The following is a 23,507-nucleotide window of genomic DNA, read 5'->3' as shown; positions in this document are numbered from 1 at the left end:
CTCGTATCTCAAAAACACTTCCCCCTGCAAACGCGCTCCGTCTTACAGAAGCCGTCTTTTATTTCCTTGTCCACTCCCTTTGGACTGCGCTCAGATCTGCACACTGGTCTGTATCCTCAGTACAGACAAAACAAGCTCGGTCCCACAAGCCAACCCTTAGCAACCACCGTCTCGGCCACCAGGGCAGACTTTGACCTAATTCATTTTACCCGAATATTAAATTTAAAATTAAAAAAAATATATATTATTTTTGGATGTTTTCAGCCAAATAGTCGTTTTAGAAATATTATTATCTCTAGTCCTAGTTATATTTTTCTTTTGTCGTTGTTTGTTTTAGTCTAGTTGGGGATGTTTTAGAATTAATTGTTATTTGCCTTACTTTCCCTAAACCAAATGATCAGAGCCAAGTAAACCCGAATACCTGAAACCAATTTCAAACCAGTTTTTTTTTTTTTTCCTTAACAAGTCGCAACAAAACGGAATCTCTCTCACCGGGCCGAGTAGAGGTTGGATTTTGTGTTCGTTGGTTTTTGAGTTCGTTGGATCTCGTCAGAGGCGATCCAGACGGGTGAGCAGTCCTCTCACTCAGAACAGCTGTAGAGGTTTGGAGGCTGAGCGACCCTAGTCCTCAGGACCGCCGTCCCTGATCACACCGTCCAGACGACCTGCCACGGATCCTGTTCGTAGACGCCAATTTCTGTGGTGGAAATTTTCCATAAAGAAGCAGATGAGAGAGTTGTCCTTTTGTGCGATTTATTGAAATAATAAAGAAAGGGAAAAATAAAAATAATGGGGAAAGCAAATAAAAAAAAGAAAACCAGCTGGGGAGATCAGTGCACACACCACGGAGGTATAATGCAAAGAGCCCACGATCCTCAAGTTGCTTCTGCCTTTTAACCTTTTTCCCTGGACCTGGTGGAATCTCCTTCTCACACTGTGGGTGAAGATGTTCATATTACACAGGGAATACACAAGGCTACAGCCTTGGGTCTGGTGAGGCATCAGACAGAAAGGAGCCAGAGCCCAGGGTTAAAAGGCAGACTCAGGCCATGAACAATCGGTCACCTTGAGAGGGAGATAGATTGTCTGTCTGAGAATGCTCAGTTCTGGGTCTAATGAACAAGTACAGAATGCATGGTCACTATGCAGAGTCAGAAATTAACACAAGAAGCATTAAAGTACAATTTTTCCATTACAGTGTCGTCTTTAGGAGATGGGGGCTATTACTTTTCACGTTTTCAGCTTTTCAACTTTTAACGTTATTCAACTTTTTCCGTCGTTTTTTTATAATGGTCGTCTATGGGAATCATCGTTCAATTTTTTGTCAACTTCCCTCTTTTCATTAGCGTCTATCATCGTCATACTTTGGCGTCATTTCAACTTCAAAAGCGTCTATCATCTTTCAACGTTCTCAGTGTAAATCAGCGTCCTCGTATCTTCTATACTTTTCAACTTGTGAGCGTTTAAATATCGTGTGGTTTTTGTTACATTTTCAGCTTTTCCATTAGTGTGTATTGCGTCTGCTAGAGTGCGTGATGTCACAGCTACAGTGAGAAGGTGCGCTTTTTTAAGACAGAACTTCTGTCTTTAACTTGTCACTGCAGCCACAATTTTTACTCTATCAACGTAATTACTTCACTAAATCGTAGTCATACTTGGATATACCCTCAGCCCTATACTTTAGTCGCAATCAACCTCAAAGCGCAGAGACATCCTGAAATTCTCCCATAGACTCTAATGATAATTTTCGGCAGACGTCTGGGGAGAAAAACAGAGGAGACATATTTTGAAATTGTCACTGTGGCTACAAGCTTTTATCCTTAAACATAAAATTCACACCATTTGCTCATTGAAGCCTTGGGACTCGTAAAATGAAATAATTTTTGTGATAACTATCATGGTTTAGCTGGAACAAGCCTGTTTATACAGGGTGAAACTCTGCTTTTACAGAGCAGAGTAAGCCTGATTTTCCCGCCTTTCGTCTCCATGGCGACGGCGCAGCTGCAGATTTCACTGACAGGTCAAACTCCTGATGCTCAGTGTAGACAGCAGTTCCATGCTTATTACTAATTACTCAACTACACTATTGGATTGTGTAGTAATTAAGCACACACTTCCTCTAAATCCTTTCAAAATAAAAGCACCAAGCCAAATAATTAGCTTTAATAGCAATATTTCTGCTTTTAGATGGGTAATTATGACTATTTAAAGATAGATTAACAGTTTAGTAATTACCCACACATGCTTCCTCTACATCCTTTCAAATTAAAAGCACCAATGCCAATTATTAGCTTTAACGGCACTGTTTTTGCCTTTGAATGGGTAATTATGATTATTTAAAGACTAATTGACAGTTACGCTATTACCCCCACACATTTCCTCTAAATCCTTTCAAAATGAAAGCACCAATTACAATTTATTACCTTTAATGGCAAGATTGATTAGAAAATTTCTGGTTCTGAATACTTACCAATCGTTAATGAGACTACTTTAGAGTTCAGTAAATAACCACTCACACTTATTAGGGTGCTTTTATTCTGAAAGGGCCTAATCTAAATATTTTGCTTTAATAGGGCTATTCTTGCTATTGAATGATAAATTATGACTATCTAATGACTATTTTATAGTTTAGTAATCACTCACACACAACCTCTAAACCCTTTCAAAATAAAAACTCCAATGTAATTCATTACCTTAAATGGCAAGATTTTTGTTTCTGACTGGTAAATTTCTACTAGTTATTAAACTATTACACAGTTAGGTAATGCTTTACAAATACTTTCTTCAAATCAAAAAGATAGTCAGCTTATTTATGATTGTCAACAATGCACCTTGGTCAACTTTTTAATCTTTCACATCTTTTAACCTTGGTCAACTTTTGAATCATTGTCATCTCTTTAATATTGTCATAGTATGACCTTGGTCGTCTTTTTAATCATCATCATTTTAATCGCCATCTTTTGTCATCGTTTTAATCTTTGTCAACGTTTTCTCGTTTTCATCGTTTTGCCGTAGTCAACTTTTGGACGTAGTCAACTTTTTGACGTCAGCAGCTTAATCAGCGTTTGTCATCGTTGCGGCAGCAGATCAGCTCTCCCACGTAATTTCTCGAGAAATTACTTTTTCTAGTTGATTTATGTAATTTGCAAAGCGACTAGCGGTTGCTAATGCGTATGCTAAATGGCGTGTGCAGCTTGAATATTCACAACACGACTTTGCTGCAATACAATCGCTGCATGACCTACCTGGGAACCAAAAGCATTGGTTCAAATTATATATTGGCCTGATGTATTTTTACTGCTTTTAATCATTCTTAATAAATCTGACAGTAATATGTCTCTGTATATAAAGTTGCTACAGGTATCTAGTCTACAGAGGCTAGTGAGCTGGTGTTTGGGATTTCTGGGGTGAAGAATCTGAGTTGCCATCTCTTCATGCGTGGGTTGTAGATGAAGGCAGAGTTTCCTGATGGATAAAACACTCAATGTATAATGGATGTAGACAACCTGTGGAATAACTCCTTTACCATTTGAGTAAAAATGTGTTTTTTGTGAGTGCAATACTCATTAAGAATGTTTTTGTTTTAATTCATATATAATTTATATGCTTTTTATTTATGGCCGGTTCACCTTTATAACTTACCATATTAGAAAGAGAAAAACATGTAATTTCAATACTATGATTTCCTGAATAAAAGTGTTTTCCCTTCAGAAACAGAGTTCAGTGAAATATGTAATACTTAAAGCCAACTTTATTGTCAACCAAAAAAATGCAGCACTACTCCAAAGCTAGAACAAACTGTTACCTTCATACTCCAATGTGCAATGTATAGGTTACTGAGTTAATTAAGAAGTCTCAGGGTTTGAGGACAAAAGCTTTTGCAGGGCCTTGCAGATGAAATGCTTAATGGAAGTAGGGTAAACAGACCATGTCCTGGGTAGGGGGTACACTTGGTTATGTTGGAGATTTGTTTTTGCAACAGGACAGGTACAGTTGTAAACAGATGACGAGGAGCCCATTTCAAGAAGGAGGTTTAACAAACTCTGAGTTAAGACGAAACTCTGAGTTGATTTACTCTGAGTTTGCAAACCTGGAGTTTTCGGTTCCAGAACAGCTGAAAAGAGTTGGTTTAAGCAACTCTGAGTTGACTGACTCAGAGTTAAGCGCGTGCACCGCGACGATACAAAGCCCTGATCAATGGAGTGAAGATATTACGAGTCACCATGGTAACAGGACAACAAAAGACGAAATGGATATGATAAGTCAAGTATTTAACGACTACGAGCCTATAATCCGTAGAAAAGGCAACACGGCTGCAGCAGCGAAAGAGAAAGAATTAGCTTGGAAGAAAATAGCTGCTCGAGTCAATGCGTAAGTTTACATTTTAATCATACAGTGTTCAGCGTAACTTAATACTAAATAATTTTAGTATTGTTATTTTTCACTCGTAAAGTAAGGACTTTTTCACTCATCTAAGGCGTTACTTCAGTAATTGCATGAAATACCGACGTTTGTATGAATTAAAAGTGCAATGTTATGTCTATGCATTTTTAAAATTCCTGTTGTGGTTGATGTGGGATTTGTAAAGTAATGATAATTCAATAATCCAATACGTTTTATGGAGAGCAATTATTACATTAATCTAATTAGGTTTTTAAAAGTTACCCAAAACACGTAATAATAAATTAATTTAATTTCAGTTTTTACGTAGGCGCAATCCTGCAGGCATAAAAGAACGTGGCTAAAAATTAAATATAAAAACATAATTCTGTCAGAACGTCAAGGCGTTTTATTCCAACTCAGTGTCGATATCACGCTGGGTCATACACGGACAGTTCATACAGCGTATACAGGAGCAGGCAGAATCGGTGTCAGGGACAGGCAAGGTTCGTACACGAGAGACTGCTTTACAATACCAGGTAGTCATACGTAGAATCGTGGTCAGGCAGGCAGACAAGGTCGGTAACAGACGAGAGCAGAAGACCAGGGCAGACAAGGCAGGCAGGGACTAGGCAGGCTCGGAATCAGAGGTCAAAAACAAGATACACGGTGCACGATGGGTCTAGAACAATGAACGCTGAAAACGGTGATAACATGCAACACGAGCTAACAATCTGGCAAGTTACAGGGGTGAGAGGTGGATCTTAAATACAGGGTGGACTGATAGCGGATGAAGTGCCGGTGTGGATAATGAGAGCCGATACTAGTGATGGGTCCGGCAACACCGATGCGTCGGCGCCTGCGTCGAGCTCTTAGAGCGAAACACTGTGTCGGTGCGCGTATCGCGTTGGGAAAGCACGTGACCGATACAGTTCCTGTATCAGTCACTGTCTGACGCGCCAGACTGTGTTTATAAGGAACCGCACGTGTCGGGATGCATCTGTCGAATGGAATCCCTGAGCGTTTGCCGTTCATCGTCAAATTCATCTATAATTCATCTCATATCGGAAAATAAGGTTTCTTTTATGATTTAATTTTATGATAAAGTGAAAGTATTAAAGTATTAAGTAAAGTATTAAAATAATTAAATAATTTTAAAAGGTTTTCGCTTGATCTATTTGAATTCAGATTAATTTCCAAAGTGACTCTTTACTAATCATATTGTTTTATGCAGGTTAAATTTCGTATTTATTCGACAGAACTTTCCAAATAAAACAAAACCACCTCACAGTGTGTTGACCCCAGCAACACTTCTAGACCCCAGATTTAAATCACTCTGGTTCCTCACTTCCTCCAAGTGCAATGAGGCCGTCAGTAGACTCCAGTCAGAACAGCAGCTGTCTACACCCACTTCAGGCATGTTATTCAGCATTATTTGTTTCTTGTTGTTTGGAAATGGTGTACTAAAATGGCAGTGTGTTGTTTCTAGATAACCTTTGGCAAGAAAAAGGCATCTTCATTCACAACATGTTCACTTAGATTTTTACGTTATGATACATGTCCACTTTATCGACTGTATCTAAAAATATAAATTTTAAATGTAAATGAAGATATGAAATAATACTATATAACATACAATAGCTTAAATTATATTATTGTATATATTAAGTCACAAAATCAGTGTCAGCTGACTCTGTCAACTAGGTTGCCTGTAGGGAGTTTTAATGTCCAGCAGGTGTCAGTATTCAGTGACACAGTATCGACACAGTATCAATACAGTTTTGCAATGTGTTGAAACGTTTCATGACGCCTCATCTACCCATCACTAGCCGATACTGACAGGGAACAGCTGATGATATGACGTTTAGCAGGAAGTCCTTTTAACATAAAACAGGAAATGAAACTGGAACAAAACCTGGGTGACAACAAAGTCCTTTCAACACAACACCAGAACAAGAAAGAATAAACCAGATCGTGACAAATTCAAACAGGTAAGGCACCATCATGTCATGGGGGTAGACTACCTGACTACTTCCTGACAACATTCGACATATTAAATAACTAAATAGCATGCAGAGTATAGCAGTGCAGCAGCAATATCAACATGGCTGTAATGTTTTCACACAGTTAAATCATTTGACTTCTACTCAGCCAACAGAAGGAAGGCAGAGGCTAGAACAACTGGTGGAGTACCTGCTCCACCACCATTGACGCATGCAGAGGAGAAGGCCCTCAGCCTGAACACTGGAAAGCAGGGGCTGAAGGAATTCCTGGAGGGAGTTCATCAGAACCAGTCACTCCCCAGGATACAAGTGCATTTGTAAAATGTAAGAGGCCTACCTATATATTTGATTTTGTACATAGGCTACTTTTGATATATTAAGTCCTTAGAGTCTGGGTTGGGTTCTTTGTTTGTCTTAACAGATTCTGATGGTAATATATGAATCCTCCTGTCACAACAGAATCCCAGGTTGTTGTGAGTATCATACTAAATAAAGCTTAAATTATGATAAGCAGTATTATAAAGTGTAATATTAATACAGTTTATACACAGCACATGATTTCTGATGTTTGTGTTGCGTAGCCTAAAGTAAGTATATATATATATTATCTCTCCTCTGCCCCAGAGTGTGAAAGAACAGTAGGAGGAGGTCTGTCACACTCTGCTGCACAGATGCACACAGTTCAATTATGTTCAGTAAACACCAGAGTTCAATTCTGTAAGAGTAATGAGGAACTATGTCTTGTAACTCTAAATCTTCTGTATTTTAAGTTACTGGTTACAGAGTTGTATAAACTAAATCTCAAGGAAATATTATACTTGTACCACAAGATTGAAAAGACAGATCTAGAAATTGAAATTCCCAAACACAAGCTGGAGATGAGTGTATAGTTAAAGGTGAATTGTATGAATTATTGGAAGAATCATAAAATCTACTGTAACAATTGCCTTTGTATTTGTAGGAAATGAAGAAAACCAAAAAAATTATGATTTGCATTTATTCAGTTTCTTTTATTGGTGGTGGTGATGGTTTAGTAAAACATTACGGCAAATCACATCTCTGATTGTCCATCCACTCAGATTACCATGGTGGAAGGAGTCTTCCTCAGGGTCTTGTATTTGTAGGGCAGGGTGTTATTCCCCTCTAATAATTGCAATAATGTGGAGAACAACGCATACGCACGTCCCTATAATGTCACAGGCCTCTCAGGTGTTTCCCTGAGGTGACGTAGGCACTAAAGGCATGCTTTCAACAGGCCTATGGTCATTTCCACCCGAGCTCTTGTTCTGCAGTGACACGTTAAAGCGCTGCTGGGGGCCTGCTTCAGGTTCTGGGTGAGGGGTCAGTAGTGTGGGCCTTCATGGGTAACCCCCATCTCCAGCAGAAAGCTGTCAATCTCTCCTAGAAGAAAGTTCACATTACTTTGGTGCTGCATAGAAGTGCTCCTGTGAGTGTGTAGTGTATGCATTGAAATAAGTGTATAGGACATACATGTACTTACCACAGTGCAGCCTGTTACTTAGGGTTGACTCACAATATATTCATATTATATTCAGAGTTCACGTTTATGATATGTGCAGCATCACATATGATCTTGGTGATGTAAACAATGTAATGTCAGTTACAGTGACCATTCGAAAGAGTAGTCAGTGTACCTGCACATTTATCAGTTTATTTCAGATCACAGCAAGATATTATTAACTGATCATCATTTTTCAGATTAGCCTCAATGAAACAAATTAATTACCACATACCTGCAATCCTGTGAAACTCCTCTTTAATGGCTTTAAGGAGTTTGTGTCAAGGAAAGCGCTTGAGGTCGAATTATTCTACATACAGTGGCTTTACTAATGTGCTCAGCATCTCCAATGTTAACGCATTGGAGATAGTGTTAACGCAACACAAAGAATCTGTTCGGATGTAAAAGCACGGCCACGATGGGTGATGTGTTTGACGTATGGGTGAATACGATTATTAATATATGTATGGAGTCTCAAGAAAAACGGTACCGCTAAAATAAATGTGCACGGCGATATGACGTCAAAATCCTCTCACGGCGTAAATTCAATGCCGTGTGAATTAATACAGCGTCCTCATCTAAAGGATCCTCTAGAAACGGACATTTTGGTCTCTGCGCAAAGGAAACAGGTGAAATCTATGAATGTACTGAAAGATTAAATGAGGAATTTTTCATAACGGCGTTCATCTGCAGTTTCTTGTTACTAAAGTGCTAAGGCCTACCGGCATGCTAACGGCTAACGCAACACAAAACAGGAGCGGCAGCACATGTCAACAGGACAAAAGCTCCATTCACCGCTCCCTGCCTGTCGCCAATCGAAGGGGATAATCAGCTGTTCCCCACAGGTGTATGCGATTACAGATAAAGGACAAAAGCTAGACCCACCGCTCTCTGCCTGTAGCCGCTCGATGCTGATAGCCATTAGGTTTTCTCACATATGGGTTACTACATTTTAAACAGAACAACCAACATACAGTATTACGTATCAAGCACGTACTCACTATAGCGAGCTAGACCCACCGCTCCCTGCCTGTAGCCACTCGAAGGCTGAGAGCTATCAGCTGTTCCACCCAGGTGTATGCAATTAAAGAAAAAGGCCAAAAGCTTGACCCACCACTCCCTGCCTGTTCCATGTAGGACTAGAGGAGAGAACATCCATCTGACTGGGATCAGTTCTTTATCAACAATGGTCAGTTTGGAGTTTGATCCAAACATTAGTCTGAACATTTTCCATCAGACGACACAGAATAGTTCAGATTTAGAGAGAAGACGATGAATGAAAGGAACCAGATGAAGTCCTTGATCCAACACGTCTGGTTTTCTACTTGTTCCAGCAGCAGCTTGTGAATCAGTGCTGACATGAATGCTGTGCTGACACGTGGATGATGTGTAGAAGGTGAGATTATCACAAAATAAGCACATTCTGCTCATTTTAGATTTGACACACAGAACTAAATAGTTGAGTGAATGATCATCAAACACCACAGACAGTGGATGTTTCTTTGGAGGAGGAGCAGAGAGAAAATGAATCCTAGCAGCATCACAGAACTACCATCACCTGCAGCAGGAAGCACAGCTGTTCCAGAGGAGTGGAGAAGGTCAAAGGTCACTGACAGCTTGGATCCTATGGAGACACTTTGGTCAACACTAAAGCATGTGTGGAGTCAGTGTCTCTGTTCTCTGCTGGTGATGAAGCCTGAAGCTCACTGGTGTTTATCAGAGTTTAGACAGGAACATTTCAGTCCCGATCATATTGTTGGTTCTGTCTCCATCAATACGACATGGAACAAACCACTGAACCATAATAAAAACACAAAGATGTTAGTTAAGAATCTAAGAGAAAATCATGACGACACCGTGAGACAGTGAATGGTTTCATTTCCATGTTAACCCACATCTTCATCTTTCAGACTGAGTGTGTGTGACCTGTCAGAGAGAAGCTGTGAAGCTCTGTCCTCAGTTTTCAGCTCTCAGTCCTCTAGTCTGAGAGAACTGGACCTGAGTAACAACAACCCTGCATGATTCAAGAGTGAAGCTACTGTCCGCTGGACTGAAGCGTCCTCAGTGTCGACAGGAGACTCTCAGGTCAGGATTCATGAAGCTAAAGATCATCTAAGAAATGTGCACAACACTCACACTCACATTGTCTGTAAAGTCCTTTAAGGGGCTCAAACTACAGAACCAAGTTAAACAGGCAGGAAGTCTAAACTGTGCTGGATAAATAAACTATTCACATTTCTGTGTAAACTCTTTAATCACATATATTAAATGAGATGTGAAATAATTTCAACTCCTCCAGCAGAGTAAACCAGTGATCCAGTCCTGTTCCTCAAGGGCTACTGTTTTGCTGGTTTACCAATCTCCTTGCTGATTTCCTTGATCTGGTGTGTTAGTTAGCTGCTGACTGACTGAACACATCTGGTCAAGGTAATCAATAGAGGAGGAGAGTTGGTAAATCAGCAGGACAGTAGCCATCTTGCTGTGTGCAACAAAATTTGTTTTCATTCCAATACCATTTGATCCCACTGCTTATAAGAAAATACCTTCCATTGCAGCAGAGTCTGTATACTGTAGTATTACCCTGTACTGGAGGATGGATATGGAATAAAACCAATTGAATCCAAACTACTGTTTACTTCTTTACTTCTGTTTTTAGACATTGCACAACTTAGTACATGTTACACACAGATGAGTATCTCAGCTTTCACGTGCTTAAATATGCTTTACTTTTTGGAAAATGTTTGAGGTCTTTTCTTACAGATTTTTTGTCAGGATAAACCCAGAGCACAGTATGGTCTTCCAAGGTCCAAGTGAGCCGAAAAACTGACAAGACTGACTGGCAATTATTATTTTCCTGCCCATTATCTTTTGGTTTTGAAACCATTAAACTTATTACTGGTTTCACTAACTAGGTAATATGTGATGCAACCCATCTTATCACTAATGTTGAAGCCAAATGACCAGGATCAGTGCATGATTCCAGAATCTTCAGGAAGACATCACTAGGTCACACGTTTAAACAGGGTATGTTGTAACTTACACACATTCATGTTTTTATTGTATTGTTTTATTGTTTTACACACTTTAGGACACTACACAGTAAATTTAGCAGTGTCCATTGAACACTTAAAGAGTTAATTTTAACTCTGAGTCAGTGAACATATGGCGCCGACCTACAGAGAGTCAACTTTACACTGACACTAGTGTAAAATTCTTCGTGTCAATGTAACTCTTACTAGAGTTATTTATTTACACTGTACTAAGTGTTAGTCCAGTTTACAATATGATAAGAGTTATTCAGGTTTTACACTATGAGGACACCAACACTAACAGTGTTTTATATTTTCGACACTACTTAATTTGTTAATCGGAATTAACTCTCTTTATTCTCAATGAGTGTTATAGTTACTCCCCATTGTTGTTTATTTTCAACACTACTTAATTTGTTAATCAAAATTAACTCCATTTATTCTCATTGAGTGTTATACTGTATTTACTCCCCAGTGTTTTTTTTTATAGCATTCAATTTTTTTCATATTTCATGAATACTGCAGTTTGGTTAAATTAACAAGAAAAACAACTTCAACATATCCATGTCTCTATTTTATTAAAAGCATAAATAAAAACATTAACCCACCGGGTTTTGATATGGTCAAATAACATTTTCACAGTTGTATAACAAAATTAAAAGCCCTGAAGACATGTTTTTTTCTGTAAACTTACCTACCTAATTATACACACACATTATACTTGGTATATACTTATGTGCTAAACATATTTCACGTTCAACAGTGCAGCATGTAAAACTAACAATATCAATGACAGAACCAACATTTTACTGTGCTGACCGATTAAAAGCAGCAGTATAACAGTCAGATTTTGGTAATGTACCAAATACATAGTGAAATGTTAGCCAACAAACATTCAAATCTTTAGAACTTTCTGGTCAAAGCTTCATTAGATGGCAGTATGGAACTATAAAAAGTGAAGAATCTGCTGATCCATATGCCATTTGAACATCCATTGTTTTATAATACAGCAAGTCTTTAACACTGAATACCTTAAGTGTCTGAATTGGCCTAAACACAATTTTAAATGAATGAAAATGTTTGTCAAAGCAAATGGTTTCAACAGCAGTGCCACTGAGTAAAATCTGCTCATCTTTCACTAATATAGTCTTAATTTTACAAAATACTGGCATCTCATCAGTTACCTCCACACATACTAATAAGTCAGGGCGATATTCAGTGCCATAGTGCTTTACCCACCTCACAGACAAGACAGTTGTTGATAATGCAGAGTTTAATTTGACCGCAAACTCTGGACCTTCTTTTAAATCTTGAAGCTGCACCATTTTTCCTGGACCAATTGTTAATCTGCACTGGGTAAAAGATTCCCAACACATGGCCATATATCTCTGATGCTTTTTAGCTAAAGTCTTTGTGATGTTTTTGTAACTTTTTAGTTGAGTCTTGAAAAATTTGTGCTTAGCCTCATAACGCATGCACCATGTGTGCACAATTGGTCCAATATTCCTTATACATCTAGGATAGTGTAACATAAAGTGATGCTTAGGCAAGAGATTTCTATCAGGAAACAGGTGCTTAAAAAGCCGGTGATGGTCAACAATTATGTGCTTCAAAAAGATGGTCATGCCATATGTTATGACTGGAGAGAAAACAATATCCACTATCTGCTCAAGCAACAGTAAAAGATGCCAGTATTCATTGTCGCTCTCTATTAAATCACCAAATATTAATGGCATGTTGCGCAACAAACACCACGACTGGATGGCATTCAGGCCCAAATCATTACTTCCATCATTTAACTTAACTGCAGGTGGGCGATTTCTCCTCTCAGTGTAACCATAGTTGAATGACTCTATTCTACGTGCTAACTGTTTTGAAGTCAAGATGTTCTTCTGCAAATACTCCAAGATAAGTTTCACTTCAAACTGTGCAACTCCTTCAAGAATATCATGCATTATGTCAACAGAAAAATTATCAATTGTGTGAAAATATTTCAGAGAATTCAATGAACATGAACGCTTAACACCACATACATGAGGTAGCTGTGGATTTGTTTGTAGAGTATGGCAATGCTTTTCATGCATGTCTTTTGTTCGAAATAATACACTCTGGTCATCTTCACAGAAAACCGTCTGAAAATCACTTTTGTCTATGACACAAAATCGACAACAATTCCGAGCACTGAATGATTCTACTAACCCAAACAGTCCATGTAAACCAAGATTATCCCCTGTTACTTGTACAATGCTGCCATGAACAGGACTTTTGAACACAGGAACTTCAATCCCATCAGTTTCCAACACTTTCAAGTATAGTGTCAAATCCATAGGTTTTAATGTCTTGGGCATGAAAAAGTGCACACAAATGTATGTTAACTAAACATGAATTTAACTTTGGTGGAAAATTTCTCAATGTAAAGTATATACCTCCCAATTTATGGACACCTTTTTTGGATCCAAGAGGATTAGCTGTCTCGAATTCATCATAAAATAATTGAATTTGCAATGCCAAATTTTTGCTTGAAAAAAGAGGATGCCTTTTCATATACAACCCATCTTTTATATCACAATATACACCATCATTTGGAGTGTGACTAGATGTAAAGATATCACTAAGATGTGGATTACTTAGAATTGACTGCAGAGTTTGTAAAATTGGAACATAAGCAAATTTATCTGTAACAACTACCTGATCATAAGTTCCAGTACATCTATTTCTTCTGTTCTCAAATCTGACACCAAGTACTTTCTCCACTGGCTCAATAGTTTTATATTTTTCTTTAAAATAAAGGCTTCGCTTCGAATCTGAATTCAAGGATGTAAAAGGATTTTCAAGTTGTTTAAAACTTTGCTCAATTTTAGCTTTTGTACTAGTATCCTGTGAATGCACACATTTTAAGGCTGCTTCTTTAGCCTGACTCTGTATCTCCAGTGCCACTTCCTCCATGGACAGAACAAAACTATTCAATGAAGACTGGCCAACACCAGAAACTTGAAGCTGTGCAATAGCAGAACCACACATATCACAAATGCTTCTGTTGGTCCCTGATAGGTCTTGAGAGCTACTGTCTTGGGAGCTACCGGCTGCTTCAACATCATGGGACAGAACATTATCTGGAACATTATCACAGGCTACAGTGTGACTTCTGACCCCATGCTCTGCAATTTCTTGAGCATGTCGTGTGTTTAAATGTTTCCTTAAGCCTGCAAAGGTACCAAAAAAATGGCAGCACCCTGCCTGACCACACTTTAGGCGAAGTGATTTACCAGGGTGAAATCCATGAATCAATCGCATATGTCTCACAAGCAAGTTTGTACTGCCAAAAGTAGTCTGGCAAACAAAACAAATCAGACCCATTGTACAGATGGAGCGGCAAATTTTCGTTGCCTCGTTGCTGCAGGATTTCACACTGATCTTGTCATGACATTAGCATGACTTAGGTACCATTCCACCAAGCCCCCCTACACCAGTCATGACCCCCCACTGTGATGTACTTAATGCGTGGCTGCCTTGTTAACGCCCCCTAAACCTTTTTTAAGAAATGACCTGCAATTGCCCATTCATGCACCAGGTGGAGCAGTGATGTGTAATCCAGGCCCACAGGCAGATTAGAAGTGAACAGAAATGAGCGTCTTAAATGTAAAGTAGTTTATAACTGAATATAAAGTTATTTATGTCTAAGCAAGTAGAAAATTACAGGTGTTATGAATACAATGACCTTTAGTCAAACATTCAGTCAACATCCACATGGATATTTTATTTGTTTTAATTATACTGTATTGTTTGTATTACTGTATTGTAATGTTTAGCTCTACATTTACTGGCATTTTTTGATAACTGACAAATACCAAAAGCTTCCTTAGTCTGAGGGAAGTTCCATATCATCCTCCAGTTTGGCTTCACTTCACACTTGCAAAGAAGTAGCTCGTTACGTGAACAAAAGACACAAAAATGAACCCTCCCCCAAGAAGGACACCAGACTGAAAGAGTTGACATGACTCAACTTCCACACAACTTCACCTGAGGCATAAAAATCAAATATATTTGTAAACTGCTTAAAAAGAAAATTCTTCATGGATCCATAACTTTAAAGGTTTCACTCAAATCAAGGCTCTGTTAACATAATGCTGTATGAAGGAATTTAGTTACTGTCCATACAGTAGGTCTCCCTCAGAGGACCAACAGCCTAGTGGTTAAGGCACAGGAGCTCCCAGCTAGAGACTCCTGGTGTAAACTTGCCTCTGGTGTCTTTCGTTTACCACACAAATTCAAGTGAAACAAAATACAGAGATCTGCATACATATGTGTTATGAGTTATGCCTTCCAGTTCTGTGTCATTTCAGTCACCTTTTACTGCCAAATGTCACCGCAATTGGCTGATTGTGACTGCTCAATAATTTTAAAGTTAACTTACAGACTTTTTTTAAAGCAGAAACATTACCAAGAGTGCAGGAACCTTCAGTCTGAGTAAAGTTAGGCACTATCCTCTATTTACAATAGGCTTCACTTCACACTTGTAAAGAACTGGCTCATCAGTTGAACAAAGGACTGTAAGATGGTGTGAAGACCATGTCCCCCATGAAGGACATATAATGTAGAAGCTCCTTGACAAACATTTCTGCTCTAAAAGAATGTAGTGACCCAACTTTCAGACAACTTGGTTTAGAAAATGGTCAAATGAACTGGACGTTTATAAAATCTGTAAATAAAACTTGTTAAAAAGAAAGTGTTAAGTCTATGGCTTTAGGATATAAAAGTTATCTTATAAGTGATGGATGGATAAGGTAGTTCACAAATGTATCTGGTTACATTACTTTAGGTAACAGCACTGCAGGACTCTGGTGCTTTGGGGAGAAGGGGGTGGTGTGAAACCAGTCTAACTGGTGCTGTGGATGGCCGTTCTGTCTGAAAAGAGGCTCTCTATTGTTATGTTCATCTAAGCTTGATTAGAACATTCAAATGTTCTTTTTTTAATTTAAAACAGCTCCTGAAGCAGGCAGACTGACACACACTACATTCAAGTGAATAAGAATAATATATAGAATGAGAATTTAATAATTTCATTTGTGAAGTCCAACTCAACCTAATACAGCCAGTAACTGATAAACCTCCAGAAGGTAGTTTGGCAGCTGTGGCAGCGTGAGCTGCCGATGCTTATCTATGATTAAAAAAAGTTAGTACAACATTTAATTCTGAAATGAAGTCAACTTTTCGAGTTTTCTCAACTTTTAGTTGACTGTTTAGACAGACTATTGTCTGTCTGTCTGTTTGTCTGTCTGCCCTAGCAAACAGTGTAGAACTGACATTATCAGATCTATGTCCTGTTCTCAGAACTGTGCCTATACTTGCTGTTTGACCCTAACTCTACGGGTCAGATACTAAAGCTCCACCTTTTGGTTTTACCCTGGAATTGCATCTTTGGTGTTAAAATGGGGGTGGCCTCATTAACATTTTTAACACCTTCCCCAGACAGACCAAGGAGGGGGGCTGCTGACAGTCGGCTGATGAGGGTGTGATAAGTGTGTGATCAGCGTCAGAAAGGTGACTGACAGTCGACTGAAATCAGCGAAAATGAACCGCTCCATCTGTATTAAAAGACAAATGTAATAACCAACATCAACAAAAAATTACAAAAAAATAAAAATCCCATAGATAGATGAGCAACAAATAGGTTGCTTACATTTTAGTGAATGCATTGTCAAGTGTAACAGCCTTGCCCTAATCTCTGCCACACGTGGGCTCTCACGAACTTTGCCAATATCTATTTGGAAGATGGTCGTCTGTATGAAGGTGTACATGTTGTGCAGCATCTGATTATACGTAGTGCCAAACACAAAGTGTGCTTTGAACAACTCATCAAACGCCCCAAGAGAGGTTGTTGATTTGCACGGTATAACCTGCTTGTCCAGAATGATGACGAACTTGTGGATGGTGCTCCTCTTCCTGCCGAGAGCAAGTAGATAGGGCTGCTTACTAGTGTTGATAGAATCCACGTGTTCTTCAATACTTGTTCCACTCTAAGGATGTACAAAAAGGCATCCTTAAAAAAAAAGGTAGTGTGCAGCTGTTATGAGTTTGACTAATTTTGTAGAAAATAAATGTTTTAAAAGCAACAAACATTTTACACTTCGCATTCATTCAGAAACTTTTGAAATCAGTGTATACTGTAAGCTACAATACAAACCTTCTTGAACACAACAAGATGCTTCTCCGCTTGGGATGCCGACACTCTGCCTGGTCTTTTACGGCCTTGGGCGGAAGGAGGAATCAGGTGAAGGAGGAGGATAATTGAGGAGAGATCACTGTCCCATCCTTTACCAAACAGACATCAAAAACATGATTGATAAATGATGGTATACAATAAAAAAAAACCTTAAAAACAATTAAAAAAAAAAAAAAGACCTACCTACCAGAGACAAGAATGTCATCCATGTCCACTTCCTCAGAGGTGGCTTCTGCACATTGGATCAGCACTTCAAGGTCGGCTGAGGAGGGCAGAGTCTTGCTCTGCTGAATAACCTTTTGCTTGAATGTTGTAGGCCACCTACATACAAAGATACTTAACTGAGCCAACATGAAGGCATTCAATTCATTTATGCCTGAAATCACTAAAGCAAATACAAATACTGCATTAATTAGTGCTCATTTAGGAGTTACCTTTCCAAAAGCCTGGCAGCTACATCGTGTCCAAACTGAAGGTGGAAATCTTGCGCAATCTGTAACAATAAAAAGTTCAATTATATTACTACCCTAACATCAAATAAAGAGGCTGCATTAATGTGTACATTTCAGAAACAAAAACAGAGCCTGTCAATTACCAAGCCTTCAACATCTTTAAAGCGTGGAAATTCATCCAAGACGAATGAAGATTTTTCCTTGTCCAAAACCATGTTGCGGCAACGCTCAAATGTAACTTTCATCTTCTCCTTGATAGTGGCTTCATCAGAACAGTATTTCATTAAAGACATGGCCTCCTTGCATTGCTCTTCACTTAAGATCACCTCAGGGTTAAACAAAGCCTCTCTTTTAGCTGTCGGCCCACCACCAGCCAGCAGATGTGATGGCCCTCTGCTTTCTGCTGAAGAACTCCTCCTCTGATTTTGAGCCTCCATGCAAGATAGCCAGTCCCACTTTCACCGTCATAAAAATGTTCCTTTAAAATGATTAAAAGGCCATTTGAACATCAATAACCAAAAGACAAGGAAGTGGTTAAATGTGATAAAATGAATAGCATTGTCTAATTGATCTGAATCTTAATGTTTGCAAGTTGGTTACCTTTGCTTCGCATACTTCTGTGTCTGCCATAGTAACCATAACTAGCTTAATAATGTAAAAGCAACTTACATATCCTTTTTTAGAATAGGGATCCATGAGATAAGGGAACATCTCAACAATGCCTTGAGCATACATCTCCCTTATATGCCGGGGCGGTGCTGTCCTGTCAAGAGCAAAGTGAAAACTATTAATCACATTGTTAACACTAAGCTTTATAAGAATGCCACCAAACATTTTTCCTAATCACGTTGGCATGGGAGAAAGATCTCATTAGAAAATTACCCATAGGTTTCAGTCATGTCTGCAGCAAGGATATTAACCATCTGACGCCGTGAAGAGTCAGTAAGCCCTTTTGTTCGGTTGTATTCTTTAATAATGCGATCTCCACCAGTTTTCTTTGCCAATGTAGATTCAACTACCTATGATATCACAGAAGTGCAAATTCCATAAATCTAGACAATGACAACTAATACATGTACAGTAGACAAATTGGAATTTGGAATAGCCAGTTGAAAATTATGCATTGCATTCATGGGTGTGTTTTGCAGCACACTGTGCTCACTTTGTAAATCAGCTTGTGGCATGTATTATCCATAAAACTTAGAAAAATATTTATAAAGAACACTGTCCTCATCATAGCTAACAAACTTTAATGTACAGTGCCTATTAACTTACATGTTTGGCATTGTCATTCTCTCTCTGGCGTTTTCTGGAAGGGCTGTTCTTATCCAGGATGATTGTGTCATCAGAGTTGCAGGATTCAAGTTCCAAAATTACTGTACCTTCAGAACTACAGACTGAAAGTTCCAGTGAAGCTGGATGAATCAGGCTGAGATGCATTTGAATCCTGCTGGCAAGCAGCGGAAAGTGTTCCCTCAGAATCTAAGTGTGAAGAGAGAGGAGAAAATAACATATACAAAAACAAGCACATAATGTCTTAGTTATTGACAACATGGTTATCATTCATCATCATCACTACAATAGTTAGTTTAGTTTACCAGTATCGAATCTAATCGTAAATACACCAGCATTGGGTTGCTGTGCTACTTCCTCAAACACTTCTGCATCCACTTCTGTTCCAGTCTCATCAAAGACTTTAACACCGTCTGTGATGGGTGGCATCGAAAACTTCATGAAGGCTTAGGAGAAAACACAAAAAGTCATATGAAACACTCAAGAGTAGCAAAAGGCAAACCCTCAATACTTTGTGACCTAATTGAATCTCACTAGATTACAAATCCATAATATTCAACCTTAACACAGCAGTGAATCCCAGGTACCACAATCAAGATGACAAAACTAAACCAGGTTAAGAAATGCACAATTTGTTTCCTGAATGTATATTGGCAACGAATGAGAGATGAATGTCATTATAATAAGCAGAACAAATAAACAAATGTCCAAGAGTCATAAATAATTTGCGGTTGCTTACCAGAATTCAAGAACTCGGCCAAGTTTGGCTCACTGATCTTGATGTATTTCTACTCATTGTTCAGTTTTGCTTTGATCAACATGACTTCTGTTAAAACTGACAACTGGCATCAACTCCTGTTGGTATAATACAATATATCTGGCATTAATTAACTCCATGGTTCAGTATCTACTTTAATGCATTAATTTATCAGTCTACACAAAAAGCCTTGCCATCAATATTTGCATTTACAAATTACATGTAGTATCATTGACATAACCGGCTGCATAACCAAAGTTTAGCACCAAATGGACACTTAAAGTTAATTATATGACTCCTTTTGGAAATCCACAATTATTAAAATAACTAATATTAAAACTATTGAAATTCCATCCGTCAATGCAAAGTGTTAACATAAGTTTCATGCTAGCGACATAGTCTTTCTATTCCTGTCTGGGAATTTTCAAATACGTCACAATGCACGCGCCAGGCTAAAGTTACCTCTTGTTTGAATAGATATGTTCTTTATATTATAATTAAAACGTGTTAAACATGGCAAAGGCGAGCTAAATTATTATTGGAGCATTCCATACCGCACAACCCTAAGCGTTAACAGCGAGAATCGGCGTGTACACGGAAACCTTTCCGATTTCTACCGCACAATTTGGAAGGTCATTACCACATGCAACACCTTCGGTGATGGCGGCGCAATAAGACAACAGAAAAAACGAACCACCGCTAAGAATAAAACAGGACACTACTCTAATTATTTACACATTCCATAACAATTAATCACCAAACACAATGACTAAGACTAAAAAACCCTCCTGGCTCTAAGTACAGTGCCAGCTTTACTGCGTGGCAGTTACCACGTGTTGCGCATTTAAGCTAGCCACTGACCCTGCCTTGTTAGCCCCTTATAATTCAAGTGTAAAATTCTCAAGCATACGACGAACAAACAATTATGTTATAACAAAACATTTGATAGAATATATCATATTTTTAATATGTAATACACTTTAAAACCGGAGTTTACAACGGGGAAAGTAATGCCCACATGCAACACCTTCGGTCACGGTGGCACAAGACACAACAGAACGCCACTCTAATTAATTACACACAAACGCCATAACAAGTAACCACCTAAAAACAACGATTAAGTCTGAAAAACCCTCCTGGCTCTATCTACAGTGCCAGCTTTACTGCGTAGCAGCTACCTAGTTTTGCACATTTAAGCTAGCCACCGACTCTGCCCTGTTAGCCCCTTATAATTCAACGTTTTCAAGCATAAAACCTCCAAGCATCCGACAAACAAACAATTACAGTGGCAGCGGTTCAAAGTGACTAGGGTTTTTACTGCAGTACCGACGCGTCGCCACGGTGCAGCGAGTGCGTCGCTGACTAAAGATTTTTAATCCTGCAGTCGGCTGAAAAAAATCAGGACGCTAGTCTCGTTTTAACCACCAGGTGGCGCAGCGTTGATTAGAAGCCTCCAAAGCACTACAGCGTAACTGAGGTCCTACTGTTCATTTCTACCTGTAACACACATATATTACACCAGACCTATTTTACTATTAAGTTTTTACTATTAAGTATCTGTTGTGTGCTAAAACATGGGGAGTATGAAGGGCAACAACTTGTTGATGGCTTAGCTGTTTTCTGTTCACTGCGAAGTTATAATTGTTCTGTGTGGTTTAAAACAGTCAGCGCCACAGCAGCAACACGTTCTTGTTTTTATTCTCCTCAGCTTATTCGTGTCTTTAAATAGAAGGCGTCTCTTAAAAATATGTACACACCCACCGCTCTAACATCCGATACAACACATTGACTTCACATAATACCATGATTATGCGTCGCGGTTTAATTAATATAATTTGAATGCGCAAGTAAAGACGTAGAGCGCAGTCCATCTGCGACTACAGCCGCTTATTTAGGTTTTAAACTTCCACGACTTGTTAATGAATGTTTTCCAATAGTCGTAGATTTTACGTAAATAACCGTAATAATCATAGGAATTTGTTTTACAGCAGTTGTCGATCGTAATTTTGACAGGACGCCAGAAATCAGCAGATCTACAGTGACGCATTACAGCAGCATGTTTGTTCCTACGCGTTTACTCTGTGTCTGCAGAACTGCAGTTTGACTTGTTTTGACTGTGCGTGTCATTGTAACTGAGGCTGAGAGACTTATTCGACCCGTGTACGTTTCAACATTTTCATTTCCCATCCGTCCATCCAGCCACTTTCACCGGCGTTTTTGTTTCTCTTTCGTTGAGCTGCAAACGGATTTTAATCAAAGCACCGCCTTACAAACCAATAAAACAGGCAAAAATATTTGTTTTTTACAAAAATACACGGAATTGGAGGTAATATGTTTTTATTGTTTAGAGACAAACGGAAAACAAAAAGTCGTTCTATCGTTACCTCTGCTTATAATTTGGTGGAGACATCAAACTCTTACACAAGCACGTGACGTGTTTCGGAGTCATGTGTCCAGACAGAGAGTGACCAATACACAAATGTGTGGATGTGCAAATGCAGGCTACGAGAGGAACGGGGGAGTGGAGCACTAAATGTAGCGAGACTTTGTTTTGACTGTGCGTGTCATTGTAACTGAATGAATGAGTCTATCTATCCTGAATAAAAGCACCGCATTACAAACCAATAAACCGAACAAAAATATTTTTAACAGAAACACACGGACTTGAATTTAAAGCTGTTTTTTCGTTTAGAGAAAAACGAAAAACAAAAAACCTCTGCTTTTAATTTTTAATGGAAGCTCATCCGTGGACGGGTCGCGGGGCAGCAGTCTTAGCACAGAGCTCCAGACTGCCGCTCAATGAAACACGAGATCGAATGATATGTGATGTGTTTCGTACTCAGATGACTTGGATCTGAGTTCGACCAAGCTTTTGCTTGTCTCATGTTTGCTCACAGTCGCAAAGGAAATCTACACACCCCTCCCCCTCCTCAGTAGAGCCGCATAGACATGCTAATGTGTTGCTACCACTCGATCAGCAGGTGAGAAATACTTCAGCTTCAGGACAAAGCTCCGTGGGAGACTGGGCAGCATCGGGCGGCGTGATCAGCTGCAGGTCTAAGACTCAATATTGCAGCAAGTAGTTTGTTCTACATGTTTACTCTGCAAAAATAAAACGTATGTATTTATCGTAGCTTTCTGATCTAAGTTATTTGTAGCACTTCAACATTCGTCTAAAATATGCAGTGCATTTTAAAATGAAAATACTATTATTATTATTTATTACCTTTATTGTAAACACAGTATTAATTGCACAATTTGGACTGGCGAAGATTTGCACTTCTTTCATAATAATCATGGATAATCAAGGAAGAAACTGCAGTTCATAGATGTTATTCAGGGACGGTTTGTAAAGATTCAGTGTGTTTTTCAACTGAACTGTCATCCAAGGTACGTGCATTATCAAATGAATGCGCCTGTCAGCGGGGAAGACATCAACTCTATTCAGTCGCTCTTCCGTCGCTGTTGCCGTCTCCTCCCCAGTTCACACACCTTAACACTAGTACTACTGGGTTTTCTAAATATACCAGTTCCTACTACAAGGTGTTCCTACGAAGTTAACCAGCTGTTTATTTCATTATTACTCCTTTCACCTGTACCACATAAAGTCATTGCAGAGCTACAGCTGTGTTCCTACAAAGTTAACCAGCTGTTTATTTCGTTATTCCCTCTTTCATGTCCGTCTGTTGAATGAAAGTGGGCGTGGCCATCCACGTCCCACAGCAGGGACACTGGGGGAAGGGAAACGCGCATCAACACGCAGGACAAAGATCTGCGTTTCTCTGCTGCTACAGCCTCGGCTGCGTTGTGTTGTTAGTGTCCCTTTCACCTCTACCATATGAAATGTGTTC

At 39.0% G+C, this 23,507-nt stretch overlaps 1 protein-coding gene and 1 long non-coding RNA gene across 2 annotated transcripts; one reads left to right on the top strand and one right to left on the bottom strand.

The window, feature by feature from the left end:
* Window positions 1-5,900: 5,900 nt before the first annotated feature.
* On the top strand, window positions 5,901-8,199 carry LOC129603461 (uncharacterized). The gene is made up of 3 exons (XR_008693328.1): window positions 5,901-6,371; window positions 6,532-6,707; window positions 6,805-8,199. It is a non-coding gene; the product is annotated as an uncharacterized LOC129603461 (long non-coding RNA).
* Window positions 8,200-11,483: 3,284 nt separating this feature from the next.
* On the bottom strand, window positions 11,484-20,846 carry LOC114846459 (uncharacterized). The gene is made up of 10 exons (XM_029135413.3): window positions 19,639-20,846; window positions 19,205-19,345; window positions 18,882-19,088; window positions 18,489-18,625; window positions 18,276-18,369; window positions 17,750-18,084; window positions 17,589-17,647; window positions 17,342-17,475; window positions 17,116-17,243; window positions 11,484-16,948 (listed from the first exon to the last, which is right to left on the bottom strand). The coding sequence occupies exons 6-10, from the start codon at window positions 18,041-18,043 to the stop codon at window positions 16,559-16,561; spliced, it is 1,005 nt and encodes a 334-aa protein (XP_028991246.1). The 5' UTR covers window positions 18,044-18,084; window positions 18,276-18,369; window positions 18,489-18,625; window positions 18,882-19,088; window positions 19,205-19,345; window positions 19,639-20,846; the 3' UTR covers window positions 11,484-16,558.
* Between the last annotated feature and the right edge of the window lie 2,661 nt (window positions 20,847-23,507).

The sequence above is a fragment of the Betta splendens genome, chromosome 19 (genome assembly GCF_900634795.4).
Source record: "Betta splendens chromosome 19, fBetSpl5.4, whole genome shotgun sequence".
Lineage (NCBI taxonomy): Eukaryota > Metazoa > Chordata > Actinopteri > Anabantiformes > Osphronemidae > Betta > Betta splendens.
The sequence above is the reverse complement of the archived record's forward strand: the minus strand, read 5'-3'. Positions and strand labels throughout refer to the sequence as shown.

What these genes read in the sequence shown, in the direction of transcription:
- LOC114846459 (XM_029135413.3), bottom strand. Translation starts at nt 18,043, where the DNA reads ATGGAGGCTCAAAATCAGAGGAGGAGTTCTTCAGCAGAAAGCAGAGGG. An exon ending in TTAAAGATGTTGAAGGCTTG is followed by an intron (nt 17,648 to 17,749) that starts GTAATTGACAGG and finishes TTATTGTTACAG; the next exon opens with ATTGCGCAAGATTTCCACCT. An exon ending in ATCTTGTTGTGTTCAAGAAG is followed by an intron (nt 16,949 to 17,115) that starts GTTTGTATTGTA and finishes GTACATCCTTAG; the next exon opens with AGTGGAACAAGTATTGAAGA.